The sequence below is a fragment of the Brachycentrus maculatus genome, unplaced genomic scaffold, assembly GCF_059751285.1.
Source record: "Brachycentrus maculatus isolate JH-2025_06_01 unplaced genomic scaffold, ASM5975128v1 h1tg000173l, whole genome shotgun sequence".
Classification (NCBI taxonomy): Eukaryota; Metazoa; Arthropoda; class Insecta; order Trichoptera; family Brachycentridae; genus Brachycentrus; species Brachycentrus maculatus.
Genome location: NW_028280926.1, coordinates 2,107,501 through 2,120,832, shown reverse-complemented (window position 1 = coordinate 2,120,832; position 13,332 = coordinate 2,107,501). Strand labels below are relative to the sequence as shown.

The 13,332-nt window shown below is 32.0% G+C and overlaps 1 protein-coding gene across 1 annotated transcript in view; it reads left to right on the top strand.

The window, feature by feature from the left end:
* Positions 1-6,406, top strand: part of LOC148308204 (C2 domain-containing protein 5) — a 32,341-nt gene extending 25,935 nt beyond the window's left edge. Inside the window, exons 15-20 of the mRNA XM_088262102.1 lie at positions 1,681-1,886; positions 2,029-2,116; positions 3,306-3,542; positions 4,236-4,433; positions 5,043-5,147; positions 6,211-6,406. Coding sequence (XP_088118228.1) covers positions 1,681-1,886; positions 2,029-2,116; positions 3,306-3,542; positions 4,236-4,433; positions 5,043-5,147; positions 6,211-6,273 — 897 coding nt within the window. The 3' untranslated portion in view covers positions 6,274-6,406. The remainder of the gene's footprint in view (positions 1-1,680; positions 1,887-2,028; positions 2,117-3,305; positions 3,543-4,235; positions 4,434-5,042; positions 5,148-6,210) is intronic.
* The last annotated feature ends 6,926 nt before the right edge of the window (positions 6,407-13,332 follow it).

Below are 13,332 nucleotides of genomic sequence, written 5' to 3'. Positions count from 1 at the left end.
ATAAGACTGGTTTCATACAAACTTTGAGAAATTATTAAACTATTACCTCTATCTTCTCTGTATACTTCTGTTTGTCGCTAGCTCCCTTGCATCCTCCCAAGTCAAGTGCATATCCCGAAGTTCAGACGGGAACTGCTAACGGGTTGTCAGCAGTGGACGTCCTGGGCGGTAGGGAACCTGATGCCTTGTAAAAGAGCCAAGCTTGCAAGGCTCTTGGGAGGCATATGAAGTACATGGCCTAGCCAACTAAATCGCGTTTTCTTCAACTAACAGTTGTGACCATGGGTTGCTACATGCTACACTGTATTTTTCCTCACAAAGTCAAACCAACGCACGCCTGAAATTCTTCTCAGGCATCTATTCTTAATATTATTTTTTGACATCTCATCAAAGATGAAGAAGAATATGGAAGTCTGGGCATTTACGGGGCTGACGACCGTCATAGGCTGGTTTAAGTGATCACTTTACACACATGTAACATTCACCAATTCTACCCATTACTGACAACCACACTACTCAAATTCTTGGAAGTTTTATACATATATATGAACCAATTTTGAAACATTGTTCTTGAATCACCAGAACTTCACTAGAGACATCTATTGGTGAGATGAAAAGAAGCTTTTTATTGAGCAGAAACTCTTTTATTATTTAAATAACTCCTGTAATTGGAGATAATCCAGATTTTGTGAACAAGTATGTGGACACACTCAAAATGTTGTGAATCTATTCTTAAAGCTGAGTATGTATATGGCTGCTCTGGGCCATTGTAGCAATATATAAGAGCCGTCATATAAGATAATAAGAACTATGCAGGCATTATATAGGTGCCATTTGGTCATCTACATACATAAGTGAACAAATTATGACCTAAATAGTTTGTAACCTATTTTCATATCTGTATAAAAGTTGATGATAAGACATATTTGCATTGTGTGATTTGAACCTCACCACTGATTCAAAACTCTTGATTGTGTTAGTACACTTGCCATTAGATATGAGAGTTCAAAGGATTTAACCTTTTAACCGCGTTAACTTTGTTCCTAAGAGACGCCCATGCGTGGCGGTATTTCGCCGTTTTTTAAATGATTACTTTTATCATGTATTTAGTTAAGAAACGATTTATTTTCCTAAACAAAAACGTTCAATGGGATTCATTGTGCCTTTTTGGTACTCTATAATACACTTGTGTCACATTATTCTTGAAATATATCGTAATATAAACAAATAAGATCGTAACATAAATAAATCAAAGCACGCATCCAATCTTACCCACTGGCGATGCGTAGCGTCGAGAATGTGACAGATATAGGGCATGATTATGGCGCGGACTAATTACCGACCGCAAGAAAAATCAGGGATCTGTTCTTTTATTTATCCTTGTGATGTTACAAATTATTAGTCAGATATTTCAACAGATGTCATAAGGCCAAGGATTGACGTATTATTTTATCCAAAGTTCCACACCATGAAAAAATCCCTCCAAGTTGAACTGAGGTTCGAAACTTGGAGCAAAGTAAAAACACATACGCTTATGTCAGCCCCGTATGGGACATGTTTTGTGAAAACACATACGGTTATGCGAGCCGCGTGGATCGGGTTAAACATTAATTTGGTTCCTGTAGAGATGTTTCCATTTCCTGTCTTTGCAATTTGGATTACCGATCTCGGTGTTGCCAGGTGGATGATGCGGAGGATCTGGAGGTCCTGCGCGTGCTGACGGAGGCGCGGCCGCCTGCCGGGCTGCACGTGGTGAACACGCAGAGCGTGCCCGGCCTGCTGGACTGCCAGGGTCTGGTCTCCGTGCGCAACCTGCAGATGTTCACGCAGCTCTGGAGGGCGCGCCTCGCCTCGCCGCCCGGCCCGCTGCATCACCACTTCCACAGGTATTCAACTGCTTGTAACACCCGATACATTAACGCATATCAGTGTAAACTAAATCAAATCCAATAAATTTATTCAAGAATCAACATATCCATAACAAATTAGAATTTAAGGCGTATGTATAATACTGTTTATTTTTTCCAGATTACTTCAAAATGTCTATTTCAAGCTGAGAAGAATGGTACCCTGCGCTATTTGTGACCTGAGATTTCGTCTGGATCTTCCTGAAGCCGTGAGTTATATTGTTATAATATTAAGAATGTAATTTTCAACTCACGGTTTCTGTTATTTTCGGATGACCTAAAGCTTTTCTTAAAGGTGACAACATTTGACGATTTTCATCTTCTCCAAGCAGATATATCAAATATATGTGAATGGTGAAGACGAAACAAACTAATCTTTAATGTTTTGTTCTTTAATCTTTAGTGTTCGGTCACGTTTTTCACTAGGGCCCAAAAAACTCTATTTTATCACTACAAAATGAATGACCAAAATCTGATGCGAGCGTCGAATGTTAGGGATCTGGGTGTTAGGTTTGTGAGCACTCTGACATTTCACCATCACATAGAGGCGGTCAGTGGTAATGCATTGAAAATGCTAGGAATTGTTCTGCGTACTGCCAGGATTTTCGAAAATACCCGCGTGCTGAGAACTCTTTATAACTCCTTGGTGCGAAGTAGACTCGAGAGTGGCTCCATGATTTGGGGGCCACACGAGCTTAAGTATTCTCTTATGGTAGAGAAAGTCCAAAAGAAGTTTCTGAGGTATCTCTACATGAGAGAGTACGGCTATTATCCTTGGCTCCACCCGACCGAGTTTCTCCAGGGTATGCTTGGCTACTATAGTTTAGAGACTAGAAATAATGTGTATTTGATTACGCATTTTTATCGATTGTTGCGCGGTATGATCGATAATCCTGAAATTATCCGGAACATTGGTCTGTATGTTCCCGATTGTTACCTAAGACAGCGTCGACATAGATTGTTTCACATTCCTATACACAGGACCAACCTGCCGATGGTTATGCCTGTAGGAAGAGCTACTGCTATGTTGAACAATATCTCATTGGATATTGATCTGTTCCATGTGTCTGAAGGAGTTTTCCGAAGTTGGATTCTTCTACACCTTTAGCAATAGTATTCTTGCTTATTTTCTATTTTTTTAATGTATACGATTTAAATTTAAGTTTGTAATGTGTTTGTTATCTATAAATAAATAAATTGAATTGAAATTGAAATTGAATTGTTACAATAATAACCAATAATATTATCTCAAGACTTATTTCTACTTTTCTCCCCCTTATTAAAAATGAATTGGAAACTACTGGTATGAGAGCAAATACCAAATTGTACAAAAATCTCAGTTTCCTACCTTAAATGTTTGGCGGATGACTGTATTGCCAATGTTTTACCATTTCGCAGGATGAAATCCAGTTGGTTGTGACCGGAATGGCCGTCGGTCTGGGTGAGCCTCCCCAGGACACTCCGCCCGTTGTGGAAGCGCCAGGAAAGAAGGGAGATAGCAAGGAACCCGGCGGCAGAGACTTGAAGAAGACGGATTCCAGCGAAATGATATTCACCCTGGAAGAGGAACATGTCACGGATCTCAACGGCCCCACCAAGACAAGCAATCAAACGTCTGTTGGTACTTCTACTAATGTGAGTTGTTCATCTTTTAACTAATTGACTGACTGAACATCACGCTCCTTCATCATGCCATACCAATCTTTGCAAACAAAGTTCTTTTCTAAATTCATATCATCTCTTTATACATAACCACCAGTCATATCGACATCTGTCCTGACCACTTTCAAGTATTTTAAATATTTGAAAAACTCCTTTTACCAATCACATTCGCCACATTCTACCTTTGTTTTTAATTACCATCAAACAATAATAATAATAATTTTGGATGATTTATATAGCGCCATTTTCGTAAAAAACATACCTCAAGGGCGCTTATACAGGTATGGGTTATGATATGAAAATGATAATGAGAGAAAATTTTTAAAATATATTAATGAAAAACGTAGTCAATCAGCTGAGTCTGAAGTCAGAAAAGTGGAGCCGCCGTTTGGTTGCGCTTTCTTCTCGGTCTTCTTGGGCTGGAGCATGGCCAAGATGTTGGACAGGATGCCTCACTGTGTAATGGTAATGCCGGAGAACAGTTACTTACTTTTCATCACATCACACAGTTCATTAATCTTTTCATCCATACGTCCTCTTATATTCCATTCATGCGCTATCCTCTTCTATAGTATAGTGACTTTAATTATAGTGTTTAAAAATTTATTGTCGATAGTATTTTTTTTTTTGATTTGTTTAGTGACTATTGTATTTCTTTTCGGTTAGAATATGCAGAGCTTCAAGCACCCCATGAATGGCGGCAGTGCCTGGCAGTCGGGCGTGGACATGACGCCGCTGGCGGGCGTGCCGGGCGCACGGGTGCTACGATACCTCGGCAACCTGGACTACATCTTCGTCAGGGAGAGCACCAGCGTCAGGGAGCACGGCGGACTCAGCGGCTTCCTGCACGGATTCATCACCGAGGTTGCTATGACCTATTACTGCCAATAACGATGTGCACTTAGAAATAAGCTATGTAAAATGTATACCCACACACAGGCCATGCCTTTGTGGGATCTTTTTTTGTATTATATTATATAAATATATATATATATATATATATATATATATATATATATATATATATATATATATATATATATATATATATATATATATATATATATATATATATATATATATATATATATATATATATATATATTTTGTACTTGTATTTATATTATATTGTTAAATGCAAAAGATTTAAAAAAAAAAAAAAAGTTTAGGATTGACCGGAGTCATTTTGTCGTAACGTAAAACTTTACGATGCTAGCATTCGCATAGTCAGTACAGCCTTCCGAGTGCCCCATCCATAGTCGGATGCTCGCCGCGAGCGACGTTAGGACGGTACGTTACGATGAAATGCTCCAGTCAGTCCACAACTCAATATTTCGATCTAAAGATAGGTCATTCAAGCAAAACGGTTACGTCAGTCTTGCAAAACCTTCCTCTGCTTCTATTACCAAATACATGTGCCTCATAAATTAATGTAAGTATGTAATTTAAATGTGTATTTTTTTATTATTTTAGGTGATGGCCGTAATTCGAGCACACGTTACAGCCCTTGGGGGTAATGCCATTGTTGCTTTCTACATGACAGAACTTATTCTCAGTGACAATCCACACAAAAATCAGGTATTTTTTTCTTATTTTTACATAAATATTATTTATATATTTTATACAATTTTCGTGAGCCTCTTAAAAATAGGTATGAAATTATGGTGGAGTGGGTTTGAAACTCAGAGACTGACCCAGGGTCCGTGTTACTAACCACTGGACCACAGCCTGCCCTTTTTTGGAATAAATTTAACATTTTTTAATTTTCAATATTTTAATACTTTAAAAAAAAATTAAGAAATATTTAGTTTTCAATGTTTCTTAAATTTTTGGTCTTTATCTCGTTTTTTCTTCTATTTTTCTGGTTTAAAATGATTATTTTGTATTGTCCGCCTCCATAGTGTAGTGGTTAGCACGCTAGTCTACCATGCTGGAGGTCCCGGGTTCGATTCCCAAGAGGGTCAAAATAAATTTGAGAGATTTTTCAGTCTAACATTTATTTAATATAACCTTGGACTGGTACCTGAAACGGAAGGCTGATCACCTTTCCTTCGTGTATTTAACGATCAAGATAACACTGATTCTATACGATGCAGTGCCCTGTGCACCATTGGGGTGCGGATAAGGGTTAGAAGAATATTGTATACCGATGCACGGGCTTTGCCCATGTGTGATTTTTAGTTTATGTTTTAAATATATATAAATGAAAACATTTCATTTTTTTAGATTTAATTTTGATAGATATTTATAACATATCGCTCACTCCTTTCAAGAACGTCACATAATAAAAATCGTAAATTTTCAGTTGTGCATGTTGGAATGCCCAGAAAATGTACTATATCCTAGCAAAAGAGGCATATTTTTAGCTTAATATTTACCCGCTACAGGGCAGAAAGTGTTGTTTTTGCATTTTGAATAAAAGGTATGGTTTAATTATTTTTTCAAATTTACTCAATATTTTTCAAATGGAGAAAAAACATTCATGTTTTACCTAAAAAGATCTGTTGCACAGTAAAAAGTTCAAAAAGTGCCTTGATATTTATTTTCAATATATTTTTAAACTTTTCAATTTTTTTAAATTATGACATTGTTGAAAGGAGTGAGCGATATTTGAAATTATATTTTGTTCACTTTTTTCCAGGCGCAGTGTCTAGTGAGTGTAGGAGGGGACGTTGTGTTTGTATCGTATTTTCCCACTGATTAACCTCACCTATCAGTTTTATTTTATCTTGCCAAAATTTTGTACAAATATTTGTTGAATTAGGGCTCCCGTGAATCTCTCTAATAGTAAACAGTTTATTGGTTTAATTGCTTTTTTGTGACATTTAAATATAAAAGTAAAACAGGTATATAAGTCTACTTTTTTTTAGATAATTAATGTAAACATGACTACTTTTGAGAAAATTTTTAGTTCTTGAAACTAGTCGTGTTTACATGAATTATCTCGAAAAGTGGTCTTTTTACCAGTGTTTTATTTTTATATTTGATTCATATTATTCCACAAAGCTAATGTCAAATCAGTTAACAACTTTTTTCATGACACTTTCAATAAATCATATTCATATTGATTATAATTATAATATGTATCACAATACTTCCAAATTTCACCAAACTTTCACAATGTTTGCGTGTTAGAATGCAACTCCGAGTGCTCTAGTCATTGCTGCTTTTTTTATCTAGTATTCCTCCTTCATTTCTTTTCCTGACCTTCACCCAGATCTCTTTCACTTAAGTCTACTGCTTCTCATGAAACATATTCCACTACTGTATTAAAAAATCCACCCAAGTCAACACTGCGTCTCAGTTTTATGGTGCCCCGTGCACTGTTTGGGTGCTGTTGAAGGTGAAAAAAAGTAACTAATTTTTTTTTGTAATCATTTTCAATTCTGTAATTTTCAGAAACTCTATAGATTTATATTTTTTTTCTAAATGATTGTATTTTCTTCGAAATACTTATTTTTTTGTGCCACATTTATTTGCTGTGATTGCCTTCTCACTAGAAGTCTTCTAAATAAATGACATTTTGTATAGTTACATATGTAATAAGTTTTTAAAAAAATATATGTTTAAATATTGATATATATTATCGGATATACATATAATAATCGCAGACAGAGGTCCCTAACCAGTTTTAACATGAATTATCTTGACAAATAGATAATTTTGTATGTATATTTGTATTAAACTCACAATGGATTATTACCTCCAAACAAATGTCTGAATGTTGTTCCTCGTAGCTTTTTTCTGGGTTATTATACCGTGGTGTTTTGACATAATAAGATCTCAGCATGGCATTATAACTTGGAAAAAATGGAATTCTAATGGCCGTGAAAATCTAAGCAATTCAATTATCGTTCCTATTTTTAATACGAGTTATTTATATTGTGTAAATTATGTGGGACTCAATTTAAAACGCCCCCCCCCCCCTCTATACTTCTTTTTAAACAATGCCCAGAATTTACGTTAGAAAAATTGTTAATTGATTTTGAATAAATTTTAGTATAATCAATGCTTCATTCAATGGGAAAAATCAATTAAAGTATGAAATTTACAATATATATGTAGATATTTGGTGGACAATTTAAGTTGTGATTTTATAAATAAAAAAATAAAAAAAAATAAAAAAAAACTTTTTGGTCATCATGTTGATTGTTTCTCCTTTTAGGTCACTGATTTCAAACAAAGGCAATAAAGAATTTAAGTATTTGAAAACAATTTTAATTTATATATTTGGGACTTAAATATTGGGGGGGGGAAAAGGTATCATGATTGAAATAAAATTTTATAGAATTATAATGGAAATAATCAATTTGATATCTTGATACACTAAAGCTGCTTGTGCTCTACACGGAATTATTACGTCCGGCAGTCGGGTTTTGAAAAATAAAAGCGACTAGCGTGAACGAATTTACACGCAACGTGTTCATGCACCGATCCGAAGAAAGATGGACAAAAGCACAAGCCAATCCAAGCCAATAATCGTTTTATCACACTAACTGAAGTGCCGGACGGTAAAATTCCGTTTAGTGCACAAACACCCTAAGGGTTAATGCCGCATTATCTTGGTCATTGGTTACGTAAAATCTTAGGGTTAAGGAATCCATATATATATATATATATATATATATATATATATATATATATATATATATATATATATATATATATATATATATATATATATATATATGTATATATATATATATATCGTCCGCCTCCATATTGTAATGGTCAGCACGCTCGGCTACCGTTCTGGAGGTCCCGGGTTCGATTCCCAAGGGGGGTAAAATAAATATAAGTGATTTTTTTCACTGTAATATTTATTCAATATTACCATGGACTGGTACCTGAAGCGGAGGCCTGATCACCTTTCCTTCATGTGTAAACGATCAAGATAACACTGCGTTTATATGACACAGTGCCCTATGCACCATTGGGGTGCGGATAAGGGTATTATTATTATTACATATATATATTTATATTGATTCTTTTGGGATATGAACTCGGGACCTTTTTTATTGCATTCAAAGAAGCATACCATCGTACTTAAAATGTACTTAATTTACTGTCCAAACTACGATCTTATCCATTTTCCATGATACGTTATCCAATTTTGAATTAATAACAAAAAAAATGTCAATTTAAGTTTGCTTGTATCATTTCTAACTCTTAATTAAGTTTATCAGTATGTTATTTGATATCAAGTATTAATATAAATATCAATAGCAATAATATATAATGATTACATTTATCGTTTGTTGAAAAACTTCACACCATGACAATCTGTGAACTATCATTTAGTTGTGAATAAATTCATCCATTAAAAATCGTATGTAGTATTGTATTCAATATATGTACATACATATATCCTAAAGATGGATTCTGACAAGCAATACAAAATAGAGGTGAACTTGTTATTGGCTGTTTATATTATATTATTTCTAAGTTAATATATACATTTGTGTGTTGTGCAGTGACTTTTGCCAAATCTAGTCTTAAAATATAATAGAGGTGATAACATAATGTGTATACTAAAAAGCAATGTTTACTGTTTATTTGTATTTTGTGCGTGTTCTATGCAGTGAGTAATAACAAGAGTTACATCATATGTCACTTTGCGTTTGAAGAAATTTGGCAGAAATTTCTAAAAATACTCCATTTTTCTAAATCTAGTGTCAAAAGGCACCATGGCGTAGTTGGGTAGACGCTCGACTGCGAAACTGGCGTCACGGGTTCGATTCCTACCAGTTGCTAAATAAATTCAAGAAAGATTTATTTTCAATTGGTCTGAGTATTTGTGATGTATTTGTTGGCTTTGAGGATTCCTTTTTTTTTTAAATATATAATTTTTTCTCTTTAAACTGAAGTTGTGACATTGCCTTTTGTCGTTTATTCATTTGTTTTATTAGGTTATAAATATCCGTGTTACGTAAAATGTTAAAGATTGTACTTGTTTCTTAAAAGTAAATATAGTGGGTCATTCCATGTTTTTGGTTTTGTTTTTGTAAACAAATAATTAATCCTTTCTACTGAGCATTTTTTGCATTTTTCTTTAATGGTTTTCTATGTAAAACATGTTGAAAATTATTCAATTACAAAACATACGTAATGTTTCACAATATTGCAAACATTTAAGGCTTTTAAATGCTTAATAAAATAATATGCATATCCATACAATTTAATTATTTAAAACTAAACTTTACTTTATAATTAATTGTTTCATTTTAAATACTTATCTTTTACACTAGTTTGTTTAACTGTTTAATGCTTTAGCTTAGTATGTAATAGATATTTGGTCAACAAATTATTTTTTATTATCAAAAAACTCATTTCATATTATTTCCTAGTTTCTATCGGCAAACAATATCTATAATCTGCACTTTACTTAAAAATCCAGAATCAGTAGTTTAAGCTTTTGCTAATGCGGATCGAAACTAACATGCCACAGCTATTTATTCAGTTAAACTTTATCTACGAATAACATTATTTTGAATATAACTATAATATTTAAACAACCGGATATAGGAACTGTATCTATAATAATTACGGTTTCTGTTTAGTCCATGTTTGAATTACAACCTGCACCCATCGTCTAATGTTTATTACCTGTTCACAAGTTAATTATTTATATAAAGGGCAGGAGAATGGAAACATTTTGCATATAAATATATAATAAATTGCAATAAAATATTAAACATATCGGCATGTTACTTCTATTTATTTAGAAAAATATGTTCATATATCGCTCACTCCTTTCAAGAACATCATAAATCAAAATTCGTAAATTTTCAGTTGGGCATGTTTTCGGAATGCCCAGAAAATTTACTATATCCCAGCAGAAGCGGCATATTTTTTACGTAATATTTACCCGCCACAGGGCAGAAAGTGATGTTTTTGCATTTTGAAGAAAAACTATTGTTTAATTATTTTTTTTTAATGAACTAAATATTTTTTAAATGGAGAAAAAACCTTCAGGTTTTACTTAAAAATATCTGTTGCACAGTAAAAAGTTCAGTAAGTGGCTTGATATTTATTTTTAATACATTGTATTATATTTTTAAACTTTAAAAACGTTCTCCTGAAAAATCGATTTTTTTGATTTATGACGTTCTTGAAAGGAGTGAGCGATATGTACCTATACAGTTTGAGGTGTTTTAAAAATTAAGTAGAAAACTGAGTTTTCAAATTTTATTATTTTCAGCTCTTTTAAATTTTCAACATGGAATGTCCCTGGTGCTCTTAATATTATATATTTGCCATTAAGATATGTGTTTTTGGAGGGAAAAAAAATAGAATTTGATTGTGATTTTAAGTACTTAATTAGAAAATACCTTTTAAAGATATTTTTTGCCATTTTTATTAATAAAATAAAAATTCAACAGCCATTTAAAAGTTTATTTATATGTATTGCCATGACAAAAAAAAACGGTATTGTCGTTCAGCTATATTAAAAATGTTTTAACCCTTAGTGTTAAGTCTCTGCTTATATTAATATTATGAGAATTGTATTAATTTGAGGGTTTATCAAAAGTCTCCGTATTTTTTTCTAACCACCCTTATCAGCTACTAACCGACAATCATGTTATATTTATTGTTTTTATTTAGTATGATTCGTAAGATTGAACAGCTTGCCGAAGTGTATGGTGCTAGTTCACTGCCCAAATACAAACATATACAGTCAAATCAATCAATTCTGTATGTTTTATTTGTTTATTTATTTTTTAATTTATTTTGTAAGAAGTTATATCTTTATTGTGTATAATAACATCGCAAAAGTCTTTAAAAAAGGTTTTGATTGGTACTTGAAGGTAGAAATGGTTAAAGTTACATGTTGAAGAAAAATACCAAATTACAAGTGCTCAAATTTAATGCACTTATGTTCTTTGATATAATGAGAAAAAAATGTTTAATTGGAATAGATTATTAATTTGTAATACTTTCTTTTTTATATAATACTTTTTCTACTTTCAAATGAAAATGTTAAACTGTTTTCCGTTATTAATATTTTTGTTTTTGTTTAAATTATTTTTATCTAATATTTTATTTTAATAACAAACTTTTTTTTTCATGATTAAAATGTAAAGATGGTTATCCATTTTATAGGTAAATCATGTATTATATAATAAAAGCACCAGATGTGTAATACTAAGTATGCCCATATTTTTTTAAGTTAAATTTGCTTACCATACATTGTACGACCATTATTGTTGAATAATTATAGTCACAAAGAACTTAGTTTTGTAGGACTTCAGTCCATCTCTTGAATTTATCTTTAGGTTGGGGGGATGTATTTCTTTCTTAAAAATGCTCTAACCAAAGTCAAGCTATTTTATATTCATCAAAAACTTTTTTTGATGTCCTAGTACACTAAGGGTTGAATGACATTTTTGTTATTATTTTTCTGTAAATTAATTTTAAAAACTATAAAATATACATGTTTTGAAATATTATTTAAATAGTTAAGTATTTTTCTAATTGAAAAATGAATTTAAAACATCAACAGTGAGAAAATCATGATATTATGCCGGTTTTTATCAGCATTTTGAAAGAATCTAGTCGAATTTTCCTACTTATAAAATACCCTCATCGTACCATAACACAAATTATAAATACTGTTATTATTTAATCATGAAATGCAATAATATTTATAAAACCAGTTATAAAATAGCTATTAAAATTATTGTCTTTGATAAATGCTTTAATATCTGAAAGAAATTTTTGATTTTTGAAAAGTGTTAGAAAGTTTATTAACCCAAATTATCCCCTCCCATGTAAAATATTTAAATCTTTAAAAATGATTTACATTTACATATTTTTTCTTGTTTGAAGTTTAACAAAATAACTGTGACAAGAATCTTTTTCAAATGTATGCAAAATCTGTGAAATATTGTATACTCATTATAAAATATTCTTTGAACTGATTCTAAAAAAATGGGATAGTCTAATGTGATATTTTATTTTATTTTTAGATGCTTTCTCTTATGTTAAACTAAATAACTGTTAAAGAATCGTTTTCAAATGTAGACAAAATATGTGAAATATTTTCTTTTCAATATATCATTCTTTGAACAGATCTAAAAAATCGGGATCATTTAACATGATATTTTATTTCATAAATTGATTCAGCAGTCATTTTGTGGTAAAATATATCCATTATAAATTTTAATTTTACTTGGTTAAAACCACTTTTTTGTAAAATCTATTGTGACATGCGTTTGAATGCATTCAAACACGTGTCACAATAAATTTTAACAAGTACACTCAGACCTCGCTTTGCGTCATTTCACTTTGCGTTGTTTCAACGTTTTACTTTTGTTTTGTTATGTAAATATTCTTCTTTTTTTAACATTTAAGGACTGAATGAAAAATATGGTAACTTATCTTTGATGTTTATATGATTTCCAATGGTAAATAGCAATTCACTTTGCGTTGTTTCAATTTGCGTCGCGATATTTTGGAGCGTATCTATGACGCAAAGTGAGGTCTTAGTGTAGTGGTGTTTGCCAAGTAAAATTTAAATAAAAAAGTGATATTTTACATTTGAGGGGGTGAAAATGCTTTCAGAAATGTTTGTGAAATACATTTTTACTGCTTCCATTCTAACAATCAAAAGAAATATGTTACTTTACACTTTTTTATATATAAGTTTAATATTACGAGTTATGTGTAAGCTGTGTGTTTTAATATTATGAAATTTACAAGAGACAAATAGGTATAACATAGTTAATTATACAATGTTTTCAAATCAAAGTGTTTTTATTTA